General features: G+C 30.8%; 3 protein-coding genes across 3 annotated transcripts; 2 read left to right on the top strand and 1 right to left on the bottom strand.

Annotated features, from left to right (window-relative positions):
• Positions 1 to 45: 45 nt before the first annotated feature.
• On the top strand, positions 46 to 2,118 carry LOC116346336 (protein O-glucosyltransferase 2-like). Its single transcript, XM_031776324.1, has 6 exons — positions 46 to 254; positions 322 to 532; positions 608 to 765; positions 985 to 1,525; positions 1,600 to 1,899; positions 1,979 to 2,118. The coding sequence occupies exons 1-6, from the start codon at positions 58 to 60 to the stop codon at positions 2,099 to 2,101; spliced, it is 1,530 nt and encodes a 509-aa protein (XP_031632184.1). The 5' UTR covers positions 46 to 57; the 3' UTR covers positions 2,102 to 2,118.
• A 162-nt stretch (positions 2,119 to 2,280) lies between these two features.
• On the bottom strand, positions 2,281 to 2,961 carry LOC116346315 (angiotensin-converting enzyme-related protein-like; the record flags this gene model as incomplete). The annotated part of the gene is made up of 4 exons (XM_031776288.1): positions 2,281 to 2,452; positions 2,513 to 2,637; positions 2,696 to 2,759; positions 2,822 to 2,961. Coding segments are annotated over 4 exons (444 nt in total), but the record flags the coding sequence as incomplete, so codon positions are not given.
• A 3,868-nt stretch (positions 2,962 to 6,829) lies between these two features.
• LOC116346461 lies at positions 6,830 to 20,039 on the top strand. Its single transcript, XM_031776532.1, has 22 exons — positions 6,830 to 6,957; positions 7,533 to 7,811; positions 7,891 to 7,980; positions 8,059 to 8,148; positions 8,232 to 8,339; positions 8,491 to 8,580; positions 8,652 to 8,852; positions 16,007 to 16,219; positions 16,285 to 16,351; positions 16,422 to 16,451; positions 16,530 to 16,637; positions 16,843 to 16,865; positions 16,960 to 17,068; positions 17,153 to 17,190; positions 17,271 to 17,316; positions 17,677 to 17,706; positions 17,954 to 17,988; positions 18,069 to 18,103; positions 18,563 to 18,605; positions 18,678 to 18,707; positions 18,798 to 18,840; positions 19,538 to 20,039. The coding sequence occupies exons 1-22, from the start codon at positions 6,946 to 6,948 to the stop codon at positions 19,708 to 19,710; spliced, it is 1,893 nt and encodes a 630-aa protein (XP_031632392.1). The 5' UTR covers positions 6,830 to 6,945; the 3' UTR covers positions 19,711 to 20,039.
• Positions 20,040 to 23,296: the final 3,257 nt, after the last annotated feature.

The raw sequence follows: 23,296 nt of genomic DNA, 5'->3' as shown, positions 1-23,296 counted from the left end.
AATTTGAAAACTGTCATATGCATGACAGCTGTCATTATTTGTATACATTCATAATCAATGGACTTCTTAAAGTATTTCATATTTTTTTTAATCGTCTTTACGGCAAATTGTGATGGAAATGTTTCCATTAAAACAACAATCAGATCCGTTGACGTACAAAAAACAAAAGTTTGGGGACCCGGCCTCTCTCCTGAGAGAATTGTGCTGCCCGTACGTTTTTTCTATATACATGCATTTGACTCGCATGCAAATCCGTAAGTTGGTCTATTAAACTTCAATCGGTCGTTGAATGTCAATGTTTTTTTTTTAAATAAACTTCAGGTTCAATATATCCGTATCTAATGATTTCGACGTACAAATTCATGGAAATTCATACACCGGAAAATGTCGCGTTCAAATTGAAAAGTTGAATAGACGCGATGGTATTTATATTGTACGCTACAAAATATATGGAACGTGCTGGAATGTTGAAATTCATATTCAGTATAAAGAAAAACATGTAGCAAATTCGCCATATAAAATCTCAGGAAAAGTATTTTAAAAATTACTATTCCATTACTCCACAAATCCTGATCCATTCTTTCGATTATTTTTCTATCATCCCTAGGTATTTTCGGACAAATGTCGATGTCCACAAAAAATAGAACAATGGATTAGAACAATGGATTGTGAAGCTTCGTACGAGCAAATTGATTACGATTTGAAGCCATTCAATCGAGTTAATTTTACTGAAGTTCTCCCGAAAATATTGAAAACATTTGATAGGTAATTATTTTCAGTTAAATACGCGTTAAAATACGTAACGCTTTTACTCAGTTTGAAGATGCAAATGACATAGTACTTCTATAGAACGGTATACCGTTCATAACAGCCGAATTAAATCCATATTCGACAATAATAATATAGCTGTATTTTAATTAACATTTTTTTCTTGACTTAATTATTCTTTTCATTGTGACGCTGGAAATGACTGAAACTACATAGACCAGGCAGCATTTCGATTTGCAATTACATTGTGAAAAATAACGAAATCTACAGAAAATGCTATGGCCAACATACAGGGTTTAAAATGTTTGTCGATAAATTATTAAACGCACTCGTTCGACTTGTTGAAATTCCAGATTTGGAATTTGTAGTAAATTTGGGGGATTGGCCATTAGTAAAAAAGGGTGGTATTAGTAGAACATCCCGTCCGTTGCCAATTTTTTCGTGGTGCGGTAGTGATGAAAGTTTCGATATTGTTATGCCAACATATGATTTAATGGAGTCAGGATTAGAGGCAATGTCTCGTGTTTCTGTCGATATTTTGTCAGTTCAAAAGTCAAATACGGTCTGGAACGAAAAGCAACCAATTGCATTTTGGAGAGGAAGAGACGCACGACGCGAAAGATTGCATTTGATAGATATCGCAAGAAAAAATCCTGAATTGTTCAATGTATCGTTGACTAATTTTTTCTTCTTTCGCGATGAAGAGGCCAAATATGGACCAAAAACGTCTCATATTTCGTTTTTTGAATTTTTTAATGTATGTACTTCTTTGCCAAACACTCACTTATAGCCGGAAGTAAAGTCAAACCTTTGTTTTTTTTGTGATTCAAGTTTAAATATCAGATAAACATCGATGGAACCGTTGCAGCCTATCGATTTCCTTATTTGTTAGCTGGAAATTCGGTAGTTTTCAAACAGGAATCACCTTTCTATGAACATTTTTACAAACAATTAAGTCCAATGTACCATTTTATTCCCATAAAAAGGGACTTATCCGATTTGGTTGATAAAATTTACTGGGCACAGAATAATGATAAAGCCGCATATCGCATATCGCAACAAGCTCAAAATTTTGTAAATAATAATCTCACAGCCGATAAACTACTATGCTATTATGTTACACTATTTCAGGTAAAATTTAATACTATTAAACACATTTTTTGCTTAAAATTAATAACTGTATGATTGCAATCACAAATAATTTCATTAGAAATGGAGCGAACGACTAATAAATCCAATAAAAATTCGCGGAGATTTGGAAAAATTATTTATTGAAGACGATGATGTATGTGATTGTACTGTGAATGCTGAAACGTTACGAGACGAATTATAATTTTAAAATAAAGAATTTTATACAAAAAAAAAAACAAATGATTTCTTGTTTTAGCTATATCCACTATATCTTTTTTATTATTATTGAACGAGCTATTAGACAAAATAATAAAGTCCGAAAATTAATTGGAATATATGGAAGATTGTAAGTATATATATCTTTTTTATTATACCTATACTTATATAGTTATTATAGTGTTTTTCAATAGATGGCGCATTTATTGATTTGAATTGAATTCAAAAGTTGAAAATTAATCGAAGAGATAGAAGAAATAACAAAAGAATTGTAGGTTTTATGCATGCTGCATGATTGTAGAAGCCACCATAGACTTGAAGGTTTGCTGTATCAATGCTATAAAAGAATGTTATTTTTAAATAATAATTATTATTACAAGAATACGATATCACCCACCTATGTTTGCAGTAATCACCGTCGTAGTTCCAACCAACAAACTCATTATTTCGTAAATTCTCTTGACGCAACCATTCTTCAAGTGGTCGAAAGTATTCACGCAACGCTGTTCCATCAAGTCGGCCCTTTAAAAAAAACACAAGACATTTCATGGCAATAGCAAATCAAACAAATAGCACTTACTTCTCCTATAACTTCCTGCAATAACTCTTGCCATCTTTGTGATGCGCCCTTTTCCATGATTTGCCTGAATACATTCAAAAATATCTATGAAAAAATATGAATTTTGATATTTTGAACCGAATTTACTTCAAAATATTTCCAGCAACTGGTTGTCGATATATGTCACATTTATGCAATGGTTTGTTTTCATCGCTGGGATCATATTGTAAGGCGGCCTTGCACATTGCACGATGAATTTGAAATTGTAGAATTGTTGCAAAAAAATATCTGAAAAATAAAAAAATAAAATTTACACATTACTTAATAGTTATATATATATATTATTTTTTTTTTACTCTGGACATCTAATATAAAAGTAGTATTTTGGAACATAGAAACATTCAATTTATTAAGGTGGAAAAATAAAATGTTCGTAAATAGAAGAATGCTAGATAAATATTTCAGCTCAAGAGCTTTGTTGAATAACATAATTAAGGAAGCATTGCCATGTGATATACGCCATCCAATGAAGCATAGTTTACCACAAACAACAAATGCTTTTTTAAATTCAAACTTGTTTTAAACTATTGAAAATTACATAAAAACCACTTTCGTGGATTTTGCTTCTTCTTGTTAGATTTCACGTGGATTTTCTTCATTCATATGTGTTGCATTAAGATATTCACTATTGATTGAATCAAACACTTGAAACTTGAACATTGAGGAGTTTTGTGAATTTAAAAATTCGTAGTTTTACATATAAATATACACAGTCTCAAATATAATTTGTTTACAATTTTTATCTCGCTTCGATTCTAATGTCTTCAGACTTACGAGACAATGAATATTATAATATCTATAGAAAGATCACTTTTTTTTAAAAATAAAATGAAACATGTTTCTATATCAAACAAATCTGAAAAAGACGAGGAAACAGCAAAAAAGAAAAAATATCCCATTTCCATTTTGTGGTGATAATCAACTATTTAATTCAACAACAAATGACATTTGATCTGGTCCATATCTATTTTTCTTGAACAATATATACCAATAGAATTTAAAAAAAAAGTCTGCAGTTGGTAATCAATGCTGCTCTCTATGGTGTGAATATGCACATTACTAATATATTTTACATGAATTGCAGGTTCTCGAAATTACATCATTTGTATTACATACTGCACATTGATCAAAATTGAAATTGACATGAAGCGTAGATAACTTTTAAAGCATTTTTATATCAATTTCAGTCATACGGTTATTTAAAGTAAAGCAAAAAGTAGCATGAAATTAATGAGCTGAAAACGAATCTAAACCTTAGAAATGTTAGCATAACGTTTCATACAATAAGACAATTGAAGCAAGTTCTCTTTTGAATTTCACGTGGCATGTGAAATCGATTGAAATGAAACAATAAATAGTTCACAGGAAAATAAGACAAAACAAAGTCGACGTAAATTGTGACAAAAACTTGAATCAGAATCGTAAGTGAGAATGTGGAGCCATTGCACTCAATTGGTCTCAAAATGGATTGCAAAATTTTTTTCACACGTTCATGCAATTAAAACTAAACTGCAACCATTATAATGAAGCATAAAGAATGAGTGCGATACCAAATAACATTGAACCGACAGGGGATTTTCGTTATCTGCGAACAATCATCAGCTTCATCAAGCTACTGCGGATTTATGCATCAAACACAATGTTGGTTCGATTCAAATCTCTATCTCTATTAATTCGCATTGAACCACCGAATGTTTTTCGTTGTCATTCCTTGTTTCCATTATTTTTTGTTTTAAAACAACATACGCGAATTTATTGTATCGATTTTGGAATGCAAAATTGTTCGCATATAAAACGGAAGCGAAAGAATTTGATGATTCCACTAGTATGTATGATGTATATTAAGTATTTTTTTAAGATAGGATTGTGTTTTACAATCACAATAGTATTACTTTCATGAGTTCATTTCTTATAGCATGGATGATGGAATTGTATATTATTTGGATATCAAGTTTACAATCGGTGATGATTGCAGGTGCAAATGAAATGAATGTAGTTTTTTTAATTAAAATGTTTTTAAACGTACTAAACGAGTTTATTCATGTTTCCTTAACTTAATTTAGTTCAACAACAATACTCATCACCATTTGGTCACAGAGTGTCGAAAAAATTGCATGGGACCTTTTGCTATCAACTTAGGTTTTATTTCTTTCCTTTCCAATTATATTGATTAACCAGCATTGATATTGTGAAATAGTTTTGATTATCTACGATCGCAAGTTTGCGAATCACATTTTATGGACAATTAAGTTATTGAGTAAATTGGAGCATATTTTCAGACTAGGATACATGTGATTTGATTGCATTTGATTCCACATGTAATTTAGATGGCCAAGAAAAGATCAAGGTGAACAGACAATTCTACTTGTATAGTGTGGAGTTGTTTGACAACATTTTTATCCATAAATTGAAATTGGACTTAGTTAAGAGGTTGTATGCTATACACTGTTGATATATTTTCTCGATATAAAGTGAAAAGTATCTTTTATTTCTTACTTCCCTGAATCGAAGTCAAGGTTGGTCATGAAAGGAAAATGTAGAGCTAAAAGATGAAAGTGAAAAATGACATAAATGACTAAATTTGGTATTGAGGCTGTAAAATTGAGCATATATTGGATATTTTTCAAATTATAATATAATACTTTCAAAATTTATAAATTCGATTTATATACTTAGTACTTATGCACAATCAAATGATAACCATTGGAAATTGAAAATTGTGTTTGCTAAAGTTTATAGGTGTTTGTAACTATTTTATTCAAATGCCAAAGCATTTTGAATTCATTCATTCATACACATTTATATCGATATATTCATTCGCTACCGAATAATAGGTAATGAAGACCTCGCGATGATTTTCGATTTGCTCGACTCTCGGTTAAATAATTCGAATGTGCCGATTTGATAGATTTATGTTGTAATATTGTTTTCTTTTGCATTATGTGCACGTGCAACACAAAATACATGCCTAGGTATACATCAAGTAAACTACTGCTACTTTTACTTCTTGACTTGATCAGTGGCTTACAAAGAACAAGTCAGTTTACGTAATGCGTCTTCAGTGACATTTAATTGCATTAAACTGCAATGTAGATGGTATTAATGCCGTTTTTATAATGAATAAATATTACTGTAATTGCTATTTTATCATCGACGAAGTTGCACGCATTTTTCGTTGGCAATCTTTCAATGTGATTTTCTTCTCTTCCACTATTCAACGCATATCGAAAAGAATGTGGTCATGTTAATGTTTATTACTGGCCCCAAATATAAATATATATGTAACAATTCACTATCGCCACTATTTCTACTTTTTATTATGTTGAAGGATAGTATTGTAATTAAATCGGTCAAAAATGCGAGCAGTTATTAGGTAATTGAAATTTTTGACGTAGTAAGCGAAATCAAGTATCAAAATGAAAAAAATATTAAAATAAACAACAATTATAAATGACCAGTATAATAAAATGAATGAATATACGAATAATAATCTTTTATAGCGATAGCAAAGTGATAATGAAATCAACTGGGCCAATATTTTGAAAACTTCTGTACCTTAATAATAATAACAAAAGTAAACAAATACAACGTTATAATAAAATGCATGTAGTACAATATATCTGTGCGTGTTCTGTCCACTTTGGAAGACTGACATTTGCACAAAATGATGAAGAGAGAATTTACTTACTATATTAAATATGATTCAGGTAATTTCATTAAATCAAATTAACGGATATGTCTTTTCACATATTTGATGGCCTACTACTACGAATTAAAATTTAAACGTATTCTCCACGGCTATATCATCGACCCCATTGTCTTGAGTATTCATTACAGACATTTTCTTGACGATTATTGTAAAAATCTGATTTTTTTCGTATGTGAATATAACATCTTGTATTCACATTGTGGTATATATACCATTCCTCTTATCCATTCATCTTCTTGTTCTTGTGTCGCTATACTGCGAGTTTATGTTCACATTTAAAAAAAAAACGTTTCGCATACATTACACGCATATCCATGCATGCATATATCCCCCTATTTTGATTAAAACGAAAAGTGTTTCGTCGCGAATACAAAGCGTCAATTCAGTCTCAGCTTTTTTGTATAAAAGCACCATCAAATTACTTCTCAGCATCTAGTTCATCGAAAGAAATCGTCTAGATTGGAATTATTTCTTGAAAAACGATAATTTATAAATCGTAGTCATGAAAGCATTTGTGAGTAAAAAAATTTTTTTGTTTGTGTTGAAATTTGCATAAACAGTGATTCACAAATAAAGTGACTATTATATTTTTTGTGTGATTAATTGATTAAGCTTGTCAAATTAACATCTAATATTCTTGTGCATGAATATTTAATCTGTTAATAAAGTCATAAAAATGATGCATGAGAAAAAACCATTTTCTAACCATAAGTGATATTTTAACGACAATTTGATGCATGTATGAACAAAAATGTATAGAATGATGACTATGAATATATGAATCAGTGTGCATGTGTATGTGTGTGCGCGCGCTCTTTTTTAAAACATTATAATACGTGATATTGTTGTTTAATTTAATGATTATACGATTAATTCCGTCGAAGTCAATAAAAAACAAAAAGTGAAAAGATTATGTTCCGATTTCTTTTGAGCAATTTTTCTTTATTTGAATGTGAAATTACTTTCATTTTTAATGTCTAAATGTCGTAATAGTGAACTTCTTGTTTGTAGTGTTTCAAATTATTTGTGTTCATTTTATTGAATGTTAGACTTAAACTAATTTTAAATGTGTTTATTTAAAATATGTAGTTGTTTATCACCACACTTTTGGTTGTGTCCGCTATTGCTGAAGAAAAACCGAAAGATGACGAAAATAACAAAAAATTCGCCAAACGAGGAGTCTTTGGCTTGGGCTATGGTGGCGGCGGATATTCATTAGGTTATGGTGGCGCCGGATATTCTCACGGCGGATACAATTCGTTTGGCTATTCAAATCTTGGCCACACAAATTATATTGCAAGTGCACCACTAGCAGCTACGTATGTTCAACCACATACACATACTGTTGAAACGAAAATCGTTGCTCAGGTGAAAAAAAAAAATCAAAAAATCGCAAAAAAATCAGATCAAACAAGTAATTTTCCTAATTTGTTTTCTTTTTTTGTAGCCATATCCCGTTATCAAAACTCAAGTGGTTGAAAAACACGTCCCACAACCTTATCCAGTGGAAGTTATTAAGCATGTTGATCGTCCATATGTTAGTATCTTGATATTCTCTGATCGGTGTATATCTATCGAATTAACTTTTCCCAATTTCTTTTTTTTCTTAAAAAAGCCCTATCCGGTCGTCAAGACACAAGTGGTTGAAAAGCACGTGCCTTATCCAGTGGAAGTTATCAAGCACGTTGATCGTCCAATACCTCAAGTAAAGAAATTAGTTAAAGATTCCATACACACATGAATTCAAATTCGTTTCTATCTAATTAATTACTTTAACTTTTCATACAGCCATATCCAGTCTACAAGGAAATTATTAAAACGGTAGACCGGCCAGTCCCAATTGTAAAGACGCAATTCGTTGAAAAACACGTACCTTATCCAGTACAAGTTCCACAAGTGAGTTGTGTAAATTTCTGAAACTATATATAGTTCCATCATCAACTATATAATTTAAGATGAGATTTTCTAAAAATTATAAGATTTTACTTATCAATAACTTTCTTGGGAAAATATTTTAATCAACATATTTTTTTATAAATTTATCCAGCCATATCCTGTGGTAAAGCACGTTCCACAACCTTATCCAGTGGAAGTTATTAAGCACGTTGATCGTCCATATACTATTTTGCAAACACAAGTATGTTTGAATATTTTTTATTACTTTGAAGTTTTGTAAATTGTAAAAATATCATACATCTGCCAAATCAGGTTATTGATCGACCAGTAGTTGTTGAAAAAGAGAAGGCTTTTCCGGTCTTTCCAGTGGCAGCACACACAGCAGCACCCATAGCTTATTCAGGTCACGCAATTGCCGCAACTCCAGCTCCATTAATTGCATCTACCGTTGCGCCCGTGTATGGCTCGGCACCTGTTTACTCGTCTCACGGACCACATCCAAACGTTGAACACTTCCATCATTAAAATCCAAACTCGTACTATTTTAAGTAGTCTAATTGTTTTTCGATGATCACACATTGTAATTTTCAGTTTTGACTTTTATGGATTGTCAAAAAATAATAAAATAGCATAGTGTTTACGTTGCCCAAATGCGATATCTTACACATGCTTTCGAAATGCAAATAATAAAACAATGCAAGTTTTTTTATGTTTCACTTATGTTGTGACAACATCTGGTTAAAAATGTCTACTTGGTAAATTGCATAATTTTTTCGACGAATTGAATTAATATGTTAAACCTGTAACATACGAATCAATTAGCTAACATCCAAGTGAGTATTGAATTATTACACCAATAATATTTCTAATATTTTACTCCAATTAACTGATTTTGTATGTGATTATTTTCCATGAGAAAATAAATTGAACATTTCATCTTTTCACATTCAAATACAATACACTCTGTTAATTCATTTAATATTTATTAATTTTCGATAATAATATAAAAATCTCATTGTGATTTGACTATATTGAATGGATACATTTTGCTTAATGGCGTCCATTCTTTTATACAAAAAAACAAAAACAAAAAATGAATTGTATATGAATGCTCTAGAATAAAAACAACTTATTGTTTGTTCACATATCGAAACGCGACTCAAACGGTTGCATATCAAAGCGAGACAATATTTTGTTGACAAAGGAATAAAGAACATTGACTTTTTACACTAATGTGGTTTCGTCACTCGCGCGAACTGCCGTCCGCTGTGATTTGAGAATTACCGAGCCTGAAAGTGTGACATATTTATACCGTTAAACTGCGTCGCATATCAAAGCGAAACAAAATTCTGTTACTAAAACATGGCAGAACAGTAGCTAGTTATCAGCACAAAACGAAACTTACATATTTTGTATAATAAAAAGTCAATGTTCTTTATTCTTTTTTTAACAAAATATTGACTCGCTTTGATATGCAACCGTTTTGAGTCGCGTTTCGATATGCGACCAAACAATAAGTTGTTTTTATTCTGGAGCGTTCATACATAGCATGATTTTTCGATAAGCCAAGGTTAATCGTTAAAAGTTACGATTTTACAATTCTTTTCGTGTTTTTCTGAGAAGACTCTAAAATTTAGCTCAATTGTTTCTGACAAAACTACCATGTCCAAGGTTTATGACAAAAAAATTTGAAAGAAACAGCTGAGTTATAAATATGCAGACATGCATTTGAAACTACAAATTCATCGAAGCTATTGATCAACATTTTTGTAATCATAGTGACTTAGTATTTTAATCTCTTGAATAAATTATCTAAAATTTCACATTACTAAAAATCCAGAACATAGAAGTTCTATGATAGATCTGTTTTCAAACATCTATGATTCGATTTATGCCGATTAATATATTAATATATTGTATATATTACCACACTTCAACGAATCGACGTGAGGTGGAATTCTTTTCACCATTAACACGGGTACTATTTAAAATGACTACATTCCGGCGATAAAATGTAAGTTCCTCATATTTATTTCAAAGAAGTGGATGTTTCAAAAAAGCTAAAACTTAATTTAACTCTTGGGGTTTAACAATTTATAGCCAAATAATGGTTGTTATTTTGGTGAAATGAACTTTTTTAAATCAATAATAAAAATGAATGTATAAATTTGTGTAAACAAAAGATGTGCGTAACATGTTTCATTTTTATTGTGAAATACTTTTTATATCATTCACACATACATTGTTAAGAGACCCATTGTGGATGAAATGGTGCATTTAATTTTTAGCCGATTCAATTCGTGTAATCGCAAGTTAGTATCCATGTTTATATCAACATCGAAATTGATCGGTGTCATTCATTTTAAGCGTTATACAATGTAAAAAGTAAGGTTTTATCACCAAGAGTATCTTGATCTTTTTTATACTGAAACTACAATTGGAATGTTTTTGTGTGTAACGTTGGACCCATTTTTTTTTTTTTGCTAATATTGTTTGGATGTCTTATTTTGCAATTTTCTTCATGTTAAAAAAGATTCGGTGAATGGATTGTGCTGTTGTTTTTAACCTACTATTTTCACTTACTTTATTAACAGTATACATGATATCAGTATAATTTAACTGGCGATAACAATTTAATTGTGATCCGATTACTATACGTGAAGGTAAATTTTGCGATTAAGCATTTATGAATATGTTCAAGGGTAACTTTTCAAAACAAAAAAAAGAAAAGAAATCGTCATGTCATTTTTGTTGAATATTCTGAGATTTTAAAAGCAAAAATATAAATTTAAAATAGAACGGATGCATCCAACACAAATGAGCATATAAATCAACATAAGGCAACTAAACATGATGAAACAATTATATGTTCACCAATGTATCATTATTATAAATAAAACAATTTGCTAAATAAAAATCATCGAGCATGGTGCGGATTGATTGCTGTGAATATGCCTATAAAAATGCAATCAAAATGTATTTTTTGTAGAAAGAAAACTATTAGTAGAAACGCTTCGATCTAATTCACAATTACATAACTGCTCCACAACCGATTCAAATGCTATTAGCGGCACGCTTTGTGCAGTATTGTTATTAGTTTTGGTGAACTTCTGTGTTGTTATTGCTGTTGCTCTACTCTAAAACTAATATCTTGACTTATGGACTACAACATTATATTACGCGATTTTATATTGCATACAGTGAATAAACGTAATAAAATTGAGACTACAACCGAAAACCATCGCTCCAACGATGTTTCTGATTACTTGTGTTTGCAAAACAAACCTGCAGACAGTGAAAGTAATAATATGTGACGCTCGCTGTGTGTCTACATTTTTATTGTTCGAGACCTTTTTAGAGCGGTTAGTATTCAAAGTATATCAATGGAAGCTTTGCACTTCAATGACATCGACTAATATATAATGGTATATTGAATTTAAATGATTTTTAAGTCTTGGCAAAAGGGAAAAAACATATCAATTATTGTTTTAGAGAATTTCGCCACATTCATGTACTAAGTGTATACTATTCAAACTAAGCTCAAGAAATAAATAAATGTAAAGAACGTTTATAGTAAACAATTGTTTTAATTATGACAACGAATATCTTTCAACAAATGTTGAAGCTTTTGTTTTTTTTTTTATATTGTCAAAGTATGCGTCGCATAGTAATGTAGCAATAATTTTATACAATTTGATTATTATTAACTTTGTTTTACATCGGTTTGCTCAATCAAGGTAATTCGTCACAATAGTTAACGGTCAGGCAAATTCACTAAAATATTACGTTATAGCAAGTTTGCTCACTCACTAAAATAATCATGTTATATTTTTATTTATATTAACTCAAGTTTCAATTTCGATAAAAAAAAACCTGTTATATTATCCTATGTTTTGTGGACCTTTGTTTTTGATGATTTTTTTATAAATTCATATTATATTATGATTGGGCGTTAAGACAAAATCGAAAGAACAAATGTAAAAATGAGGTTCACTAGAAATTAAGGTCAATACTTTAAACTTATTTCAATTTTCAATAATATTGATTAAAAAACAACAACAAATATATACAGTTTATGAATTGAAAATTGTGAGTCATGATTTCTATTTTCGACATAACTTTCTTATACGGCATAGAGGTTTGAAAATAAAAAACAATTTGTTTATTTTTTGCATTGATCGGTCTATAGTGGCGTCTCAATGATGGTTGTCCGCGGGCTTTGCGTGATCACAAAACCTGACCTTCACACTGTCTATTACCCAATACTGTATTATTTTGATATTATGAGCCAAAGATGAATAGTTTTTATATTCACTTCGGCCATTATTATATTCAGTGTGCAGAATTTACTCTCATATTTTAGTACGGTCGCAAAAAACTTGATTTCATTTGACAAATGGAGAAAAAATCTTCCAATACGTGTCAAGTTCAAAGTCAAATCACACCTTTTTAGTAGTTTGAAATTCAATCAACTATGAAGCAAAGTGTGATTCATTATCATAAAAAGTTTGATGGAATTGATTTAGCACACAACGATGAAACAGAAAAGATGCCATATTGGTATTTTTTGCATTTAAATTGACTATAAAAAGATTTATTGAAACGGATTACAATCAGTACCGTTATGTCGATCTACTCAACTTTTTTTTAAATAAGAAATAACCTATACAAGACAATAAGAATTGAACACTTTCTCACATTTCGTAACCAACTATGCAAAATTTTTGTTTGGAAATAAAGAAAAAAGTAAGATCATGAAAAGATAAAATGTTGTTATATGTATGCAATCACTACAGCATAATTATAGATTTGAATGTGGGTAAAGAAAACATGTTATCTATAAACTCATTTTATTTTCTACTCATACTCATAGTATGTACGAAATTGTTCATCAAGAATAACACGCAATATTTGAAAATATACAAGATTACATAATGTTTTTTTTTTTTTTCAAAAGACTGACTGATTTAAAAAAAAAAGATTTTAAAATAAATGCGATTGATATTTTCAGTTTTCACATCGAAAAAGATAAGACACTGTAAGTTGCAAAATAATTTGAAATAAAAAAAGTAATCGTCTTGCTGTGGTAACGGAACAAACTTATGATTAGGTAAACTTGCTATTATTTACAAAAAGTAATGAATGAAATGTCTACCGACATAGTTATGTCGCATCCGCTGTGCTTCACCATCATTTTCAGTTAAAACACCAATTAATATACTAACATATATATATTCATGGTAAAATCGCGGACTCAACCAAAACCAGTCTTTCTTCATTTGTCTCGCGCCATAAATTTGAAAACTCTTTTATACAAAGCGGTGGATTTTACATTAAAATCTATTCATCGGTTACGATGATGAAAAAATTATTATCAATATTATCAAATGTCTGTCAATTTTCTTCTCTATAATCTCGTGAATTTAATGTTGACTTGTAATTTAAACATTCAGGTGAATAACGAAATAAGATATGAATAAGTTCTTTAACTCAAACAAAGAAATGTATGCTGATTTTCACTCCAAATTCACTAAAATATATATTCAGATATTTCTACTAATTATAACCACTTTCTCATTTAAGAATCATAAGTACATGCGTTCATTTATCTTTCTCGCTTCCTCGAGGTATATACCTCATTTCAGACGTTCATTGTCTTTGCTACGTTGATACAATAAGTGATGTAACAATAATATTGATGTTAATTTTTTTAAGCGAACACTGTATTCACTGTATTATGCCGACAAATAAAATTACACATACACATACACATACATAGAGTATATATAGTATACAAATGGAAATTGTATGTAATTCGAATGCATTTACATTATTATGTAATCGAAATAAAGAAGTGAAAGATCTTTTTCTGAATTATGCAGAAGCGACGCATATGGTGGTTTCGACTTAATAAATGAATACAGAAGAATTTTCGATAGAGAAATGATTGAATTGAAAGAAAATTTCACTGAAATGACGCTTATATCAGCAATAAAAATAAAGTGAACAAAATTTTGAAATACATGTAACACACGAAATATATTTTTCGACTTTTTTTCAGCGCACTCGGATACTGAATAGACCTAAATACTCTCCAAACCTCAATTTAATTGTTTGCTGCTATATTTGATTAGTTATCATAAATTTCAAATAGAATAATGGTTTATTGTATTGTGTACATCATGATTCATGGTAATACTCAAGACAAATAAACTATATTGAAAAGTAAGCATTTGTGTATTTTTCGAAAGAAAAAACAATCATTGACAAAATCGAGCAAAATAATATGGTTCCTTTCACGAATCATGTATTACTCTGTTCCCGTTAGTTTGCATCATTTGTGAAGAACGACGGTTGCAAAAATGTCAACCGAAAAAAGCAAAGATTAAAAATTAAGTTTTAATGGCAATGCACGCTATATTACAGCATTCGATTTTATTTGAATTACATTCGTCACTGCAATATCACGTTGGACTTTTTTTTAGTGAACATGTTGTGCTGCATTCATTTGCTTTGTTATGCTCGCTGACTATTTGCGACGGCAGCAAAAGACGCTCACTTTTGTGGCTATGTTCAAGATGCAGTGTTATACGTTCAATCGACTGACTATAAAGAGCCAAGCTTTTGTGTGTTTTTTTGAATTCGTGTATTCCTTCATATGTATGCACAGATTACCTCGCTTCAAATTTCATGTCGTTGGCTCTTATGATACAATATACATATACGAATGAAATGTAAACAAATCGAGGGGGAAAGTAAATCATATTGCCAATTTTTTGTGTTCGAAAACATATAAAAGGTGGTGACAGCGAAAAAATCGTAACTAGTATTTTTAGTGAGCTCGTTACATTCGTTTCGAGATTTTTTAAAAAGCAGAATCAACATAGTCATTCTCTAGGCCAGAGTTTTCGAAGAACTCGTTATGAAGTCCATGGTACGGATAATTTTTGAAAGTGTTTGAAATAATTATTTTGAACTAAAAATAATCAAATTTCTAAAATATATGCAAATAAGGAAGTTCAATTTAACAATGTGATTTTGGTGTGATTTAAAGTGCATATTATCGGTATATAAATGATGTGATTTAATAGATGAATTTCATTTATCTTTGAAGTGCTTTTTATCCACTTAAATTGTTCATTTTGTTGATAGAATTTTATAAATGCATATGTTTGTAAAATTACAAATAAATCGTTGAGGTGCAAAAATAGTTCTTATTTTGTTCCAAATAATATAACGTTTTTTTCACATAAAAATGTCATATTTTTGTATTACAACAAATAAACTGCCCACAAAAAAACTTTATATTGCATTATCATTTGAAGTAAAATAAGATCGATTTTTTCGCCGCAACGATTCAAATATAACTTCAAATGAAATTCAATAAAAACACGATTTGAAATCGAAAGTTATAAATCTCATACATAGTATATTATTGTTTCTTCTCATTCGAGACATTTTCAATAATATCTTTATTTAATATGTGGATAAAAATTTATGTAATATTATCACAATAGACATAATTTGACAGTGAATGATGAAACTAAAATTTCATGACATTAATACAATGGAATTGATATCTTTTGGTGTAATCGTTATGTGTTAATATTTTATTTTAATTTATATTTTGCAAGACTGTGTAATTTCTACTATTGCCTTATTTGTAGATTGTTTTAGCAGGGGTTTCCCTGTGCTTGATTTCAAGCGTGTTGGGTGAAAAACAAAAAACAACTGAAAATGTTGCTGAAAAGAAACATGAAAAACGTGGAATTTTCGACGAAGGATATGGTGACTTCGGTGGTGGGTTCGGACATGATTTCGGAGAAGATCACCATCACGTTCATCACCATCATGAAAAGACGATTGTCGATGTGAAAAAGGTAATTAGTATTGTTAAAACAATGAGTGGTTATTTTTATTTCTATGTTTTTTTTTTGTTTATTAGATCCCAGTGCCTGTGGCTCATGTAAAAACTGTGGCTGTTCCTCATTATAAAACTGTTAAATATCCAGGTATTTTTTTAAAAATAAAAATGATGTGGTACGGTTATTTTCATATCATTTGTTTATTATTTTTTTTCAGTAAAAGTGGGAGTGCCTCATCCTTATCCAAGTCAGTGACCCATCTGTCAAATTATATTAACTTATTTGAAGATTGATTTTGATTGTATATATTTTTATTTTTATTCAGTTGTAAAACACACACATTATCCCGTCAAGGAAATCGTTAAAGTGCCCCAACACATTGCAGCACCTTATCCTGTCGAAAAAATCCAACACTACACAGTTCATGTACCCGGTAAGACGCGTTATTTTTATTTCTATCATATTAAAACAAAATACAGAAACCTGATGAAAAATAACTGTAATGATACCATTTCATTCGCACAATCGAATCAATTAAATCCCGCACTCATTGGACAAATAATAGACATGAAGCTAATTGCTCTTCATTTGAAATAAAAAATAATAAATTGTCTCTCTTTTCTTGTTTTTCTTATTAGTCGATCGGCCAGTGCCAGTTAAGGTATATTGTACAACGGAAATTTTGGATTTCTTGCATAACATTAATAAACCTTCGTTTGTGTAACTTTGTGTGTGTTTTTTCTCTTTTATAAAAGGTATTCGTGCCGCAACCGTATCCCGTAGAGAAGGAGGTCCATGTCAAAGTACCCGTGCACGTACCCACCCCAGTACATGTCGAAAAAAAAGTTCATTATCCAGTAAAAGGTCCGCCTGCCGTTAAAATTAGTATTGCTTTGGGTTAACAGTTCACGAAATTTCATAGGAATTTTTTTTTACTACTCTATTTAGAATACATCGCTGTAGACAGGCCGTATCCAGTTGAAAAGGTTTTTGAAATTATTATAGATTAAAGTTAAAAATCAACGAAATTTCATAACAATTTTCTTGTTCTTTCGAATCTTAATAGATTGTTCATTATCCGATTAAAGAATATGTTGATCGACCCATTGCAGGTACGAATTTGTTAGAATAGTTCACTTCTAGTGTTGCAAATAAGAATAAGGGCCGTGAATAGTGAATTTTGACAGCAAACATAAATTTCCTGATATTTCTGTTGACTCAAATCCATAACAAGATGCCTATACCTAAGACTACTCGAAGGATGAATCATTAGTTGGCGCGTGAGCAACGATCGAAAATTGTAAAAAAATTGTGCACACTTCAGTTATTTCTTTTTACTATCCGATCACAAATTTGTTAAAAAATGTCAAATTCTATGGACCTGAAAAGACTTTTTCATTTGCAATACTGGAAGTGCCTGAAAACTTATCGTATTTTCTATTTTTTAATTTGAAATTATTTATGTCATATAGTACCAGTTGAAAAACCTGTTGCCGTACACGGTAATTATGTTGCTGCAAAAATGTTAATTTATTCAAATCTATCTTCACATAGACTGTTGTATTGCCTCAAAATTCTGATTGATAAAAAGTTACATGTTTTTTTTTTTGGTGTTGACCGAAAAAAAATATGTGACTTTTTATTAATCAGAACTTTTAAGCAATACAACAGTATATGTGAATTTCTACACGTATTTGAATAAAAAAAATCTTCATACATTTTTTTCATAACCCCAAAATAAAATTTCAGTTGAAAAGAAGGTTCCTGTGACAGTTATTAAGAAGGTAAGATATACATTCTACAATCAAAACAAATCAATTTAAATCAAATCATAATACATATTTTTATGTTTTTCATCTGACAGACAACATATCCCGTCCATGTTCATGTCGATAAACCGTAAGTGATCCCTTTGACTACATTAGGGTGAACGTAGAAAGAAGTGATAAATTTTCAACATTCCCGGTCGGCTTTATCATAATCGAGGTCAAAAACTACCATATAGATTTTTATTTTGTTCGATTGGGTTACCCAGGCTGCCTGGGCCAGGCACTACAAATCCATTTTTCTCATTTTCCTCGTGGAGCCATTTTGGTTGCATTACAAAGAGTTGATTGCTCTAGAATAAAAACATCATATTAAATGTTTGCATATCAAAGCGAAACCAGAGGTAACCCAATGGAACAAAACAAAGGTCCACATGGTGTTTATAGGTCCTGAATATGATTTATCAACCTGGAATTATTTATTTTTTTATGATTTTATTTTTACCACCTGGAATGTTTAAACATAAATACTTCTTTATTTTAGACCACCCTAGTATACTTACTAATATTGATTGCAATTTCTATTCCCTAGTTATCCTGTCGAGGTTGCCAATCCAGTACCTTATACAGTTAAAGTTAGTAATGAACTATTTAAATTATTTGTTAATAATTTATTTTTATAAATTATTCTTATTTAATCTTTGAAGGTTCCTCATGAAGTGCCTGTGCCGGTTGAGGTATGATTGGTTGAGTTCAAAATTATTTTAGCTAAAGGTTACAAGTTGACGAAATTTCATACCAATTTTATTATTATTCTTTATCATTAGAAAACCGTTCACATCCCTATCGTCAAAAACGTTCCATATCCAGGTAAAACAAGGAGCAGAATGTTCGATCATACCGAAGTCATAAAAGTTATACTATATCACTCATCGTGTGTACATTAATTTAATGGTTAAATCGGAATAGCAAAACTAATATTGCAGCTGATACAATTATTCAGTGTACTCAACGTATTGTACCACTCATATTTGTCAATCAGAATTGCTTGTCTGTTTTGGCTTTATACAGGCATACATTTTTCGGATGTCTGTATATAGTTAAAACAGATATATGCAATCCAAACTTTGATATAATTCTCATATTTTTCTGCTGCATATGTCAATGGCCGTTATTGTCGTTGTATGTTGACAAAATAAGATTTGTAAATGAACAACTTATTTAACGATTCTAACGATTTTTTTTATCGCACGCGTCAACACTTTCTCAGGGCAAAAAATTAATTATATCCACACGAAAATAATGTTAGAATTTTGACTCTACTTATGTCTGCATATATAGTCAAAACGGACATATGCACATTTTCCCTTTACATATGTATATCAATGGCCATTGCTTCTGCACATGCTTTCAGTCATAATCAACCGAATTCCATTTTCATTTCAGAATGAGTTTATTATTTTAAGTTAATCAAACAGATTCGTCCAATTATAGTAAATTCAATACGATATTTTGTTTAAAAGCTCGTATATTCTATTTCTTTTTTTTTTTGTTTTAACCCAAAAAGTAAAAGTTCCAGTCGCAATTCCAAAACCTGTCGAGATTGATGTCCATCAACCATATCATTTGACGAAACCACTTCATTATTCGGAAAAAGAGTTTGTCCCTGTGGCGGAACACCATCACGAACATCACGAACATCACGAACATCACGGATTTGAACATCATGACGGGTATTAAAGGTGCTGAGAGTTAATAAATTTACTCTGAATTATTCAAGCAAAACATACTCGTATTGTGATATTTCATTGTTTCCGCAAGAAAATGAGAACAAATAATTATTTAATATAATGTGTTTTTTACAACAAACAAATTTTGACACATGCATATTGTTCATTTTCTTTTAAGATGAACGTATTACATCAAAATAAATACTCTAGCTATTCATTCAGCTGCTGACGTACATATAACATTTATTTACATATGTAATAAATACCGTCTTTCAACTTCGATGTTTATAGTTATTAAGTATCGAGATCAAAATTAAAATAAAAAATAAAATATGACGATTGATTGTTTTTTTTTTATCTTCTACTCATAAAAAATATGTTTTTGAAAATTTTCAAGCTTGCAGAAATGTGTGAGCTTTTTGTTAACATAACTTCGGGCTATTTTTGAAACAAGTCTCGTAAAAGAAAATCTTTCATCAACATTTTTCTAGATGATATGGCAATGAAGACATATTTTCAATAGCTGTGTATCCATTTCCTTTTATATATCGTAAGCAACTCATATTACTTGTCCGCACACACCTAGTGAAACTATTGCAATGGATCAAAATTTACGACACCTCAAAAATGTGTTTTCTGGATCTTATTATTGCTGTAGATAGCTATAGAGGAGCTAAATAAGATAGGCCCGTCACAAGAATGTATTTTGGATTTGGTGGGAAATATTTTGTACCCTTATTTTTGATTAAAATTTCTTCAAACTCTCCGAATGTTATTTTTTTGTAAAAAAATAAGCTGTGCAAAGTTTCACACCATAACGATAGCAAATAAGGATTTCTTTTGACTTCCAATTTGTTTAAGCATAGAGGAAGACGGGGCGAACTGACGCACTTTTAATTTTCTTCAAATATCTCGTGACTCATTCAAGTATTCGGGCTATTTATTGTACCATACTGTAGTTAGTTAAAATGCGCATCTTTGATATAGCACTTTAATGGTATGCTATCATCCAGAAAACATATTACCATTTTTTTTGAACACTTGATTTTCGGGGTAAACCGACGCACCATACATACGGGCAAACCGACGCAGCTCAATTTTCATTTTATTTAATTGTTACAAATACACGCAGTCATAACCATGTAAACATACTGCTATAACATACTGCTATACTGTTTTCAGCTATTTTTTTTTATTATTATGGCATTAAAATATCAATTGAAAATAGATAGAAATGTGAAAAGAAGTACAAAATGAGAAGAATAATTTTTTTTAAAGAAATAGAATCATTCTTCTTCTGAATCGGAGTGTAATGCTTTAGTATAGTTAACATGGTCAATTGTCTTTCACTGCTGATATTTTTTTATCACTTAAGAGATTATATTGAGATATTTTCAGTGAGCTGAATCAGCGCAGAGATCTAATATAAGGCGAAATGAAGTGCAAACAATAGAAGTGATTGATATAGTGTTTGAGCAATATAAGTGTTTTTATAACCATAACAATCACTTCTATTGTTTTCACTCCATTTTCGCCCATCATTTTTGCTTCCTAAACTGAATCAGCTGCATAAAAATATCTCAATATAATATCTGGCTTCTCCACTAGAGCGGCCCCTTTCTTTGCTGTACAGCTTTTTTCTTTCCTCAGCTGCTGGCTAATATTTTTACATCATTCTCACTGAATTTCTTCAGAAATCACAAACTAAACAGAAAAAGAACACGATAAAATTCAAAATATAACAAAAAACAATGAACTTCGAACTTCGATATCACAAAACTCACAAATAAAATCAAAAATTGTATTTGTAATTGTTCGAAAATTTAGTGCTGAAACGTAAGGTTAATCTCCATTACTTTGCTCTATTATCAACCAAATATTGTTGAAATCGATAGAATTTGTTGAGAACTATCTGATTAAAGACAAAATTATGCTTTGCAAGCAGAAAAAACCACAATAATGTCTCACTTCTTGAGAAATAGCATTTCCATGAAAAAAGGACCATCTTTTTAACTTCAGAAAAAAACACCAAATTAATTATTTCTAGTCTGTTATAGGCGAAGGTCCAAAATACTTGAAACGTGCAACAATTGGTTGGATGGATTGAGAGAAAGTTGATAGAAATCGACAAATCGGTTGTCCAGAACATAATTTTGATGGTTCGACGCATACTGAGAAAAATCTAAGATAATGGTCCGTTCAGTGTGAAGTGAATGTGCTATTCGATAGCCTATGAATAAAGGTTTATACCAATAAAAACGAATTTAATATTGTGTGTTTGTTGTTCAAATGGCAACGTCTGAATTTATTCCAAAGACTTTCCATGTTATTACCGCGAATGTATACGACATCAACTGTGGAAAACACATATCTTCAGCTGAGATCAGTGATGAAATGATCACGATAATCGAAATTCTGTGAGTGCGAAATATTGTAACACGAGTGGCTAAAAACATATTTTTCGCTGTGTAGCGTTCATGTAATACTGAAAATGAAAAGTTTCTCATGCCCAATATGGAGGATCAAATGAATCGTTGCGGAGACAAAGTGGCTCTTATTTTTCTCCAAATAATACTGCAACATAAAGTTTTTTTCACACGGTTTATTTGTTGTAATAATAAAACTTGAGATATTGGCATTGTCGCTTTCGAGATATTTTGAGTACGTCGGTCTGCCCCATGTGTCGGTTTACCCCGTCTTCCCCTACCAACCGGCGCTCCGCTTGCGAAAATATCCCAATATAATGTCTGGCTGTAGTACAGCAAACTAAATTTCTGTGTGTTCTTAAAAAATTTCAAGCAAACGTCGGTATAACTCGAATTCAATTGGCAATTTTTCTGCGTGCCCCTGAAGTATAGATATATTTTTAAGATTCATCAAATTTACAAAAAACAAAGATTAAATTTTTTTTTATTAACAGGTTTTTTCCCAACTGTTAACGGTTATCCGCCTTCGCCCATCTCTGTCTAATATTTTTCAAGCAGGCGGATATTCATCATGTCCGCCTCCGCTCATCTCCGTCTGACATTTTTCAGGCGGGCGGATATTCATTTTGGGCGGACATGCGAGTGTGTTACAATACGGATAGAAATATTTTTATAGACGGATAAGCATGTATCCGTGTCCGTCAAAATAGAAGCGGAGAATGCACGGATATGAGTGTGAACTTACTCTGTATCCGCCCAATATCCGGGCGGATATAAACGGATACGGAGAAAGAATATATCCGTCTCCGTAGGGATATTGGCGGATATGGGCGGATATAGGCGGAGGTCGACGGACACTGGCGAACACGGATACGGGCGGATTAGTGCGAGCAATGTCAGTTACCCAATAAATATAATTGTTTTTTTTTTATATTTTCAATATTTCTGTTCGATAATTTAATTAAACTATCTACAATTCGCAGACATATTTTTTTTCCAAATTAGCTATTTTTAGCATATAAAAAATGCATTTTATCGGCTTGTCACAAAATGACATAGTTTTACTTTTGACGTGAAAAAGTGATAAAAATGCCGATTTTTTTTAACGTAATATGTGAAAGCAATAATAGATTTTTGATTAAAATGTGGATTATAATAAAGAGATTTGAT

The sequence above is a fragment of the Contarinia nasturtii genome, unplaced genomic scaffold (genome assembly GCF_009176525.2).
Source record: "Contarinia nasturtii isolate CC-2019 unplaced genomic scaffold, AAFC_CNas_1.1 Cnas_scaffold_1500, whole genome shotgun sequence".
Classification (NCBI taxonomy): domain Eukaryota; kingdom Metazoa; phylum Arthropoda; class Insecta; order Diptera; family Cecidomyiidae; genus Contarinia; species Contarinia nasturtii.
This window is presented reverse-complemented; position numbering and strand designations above follow the sequence as displayed.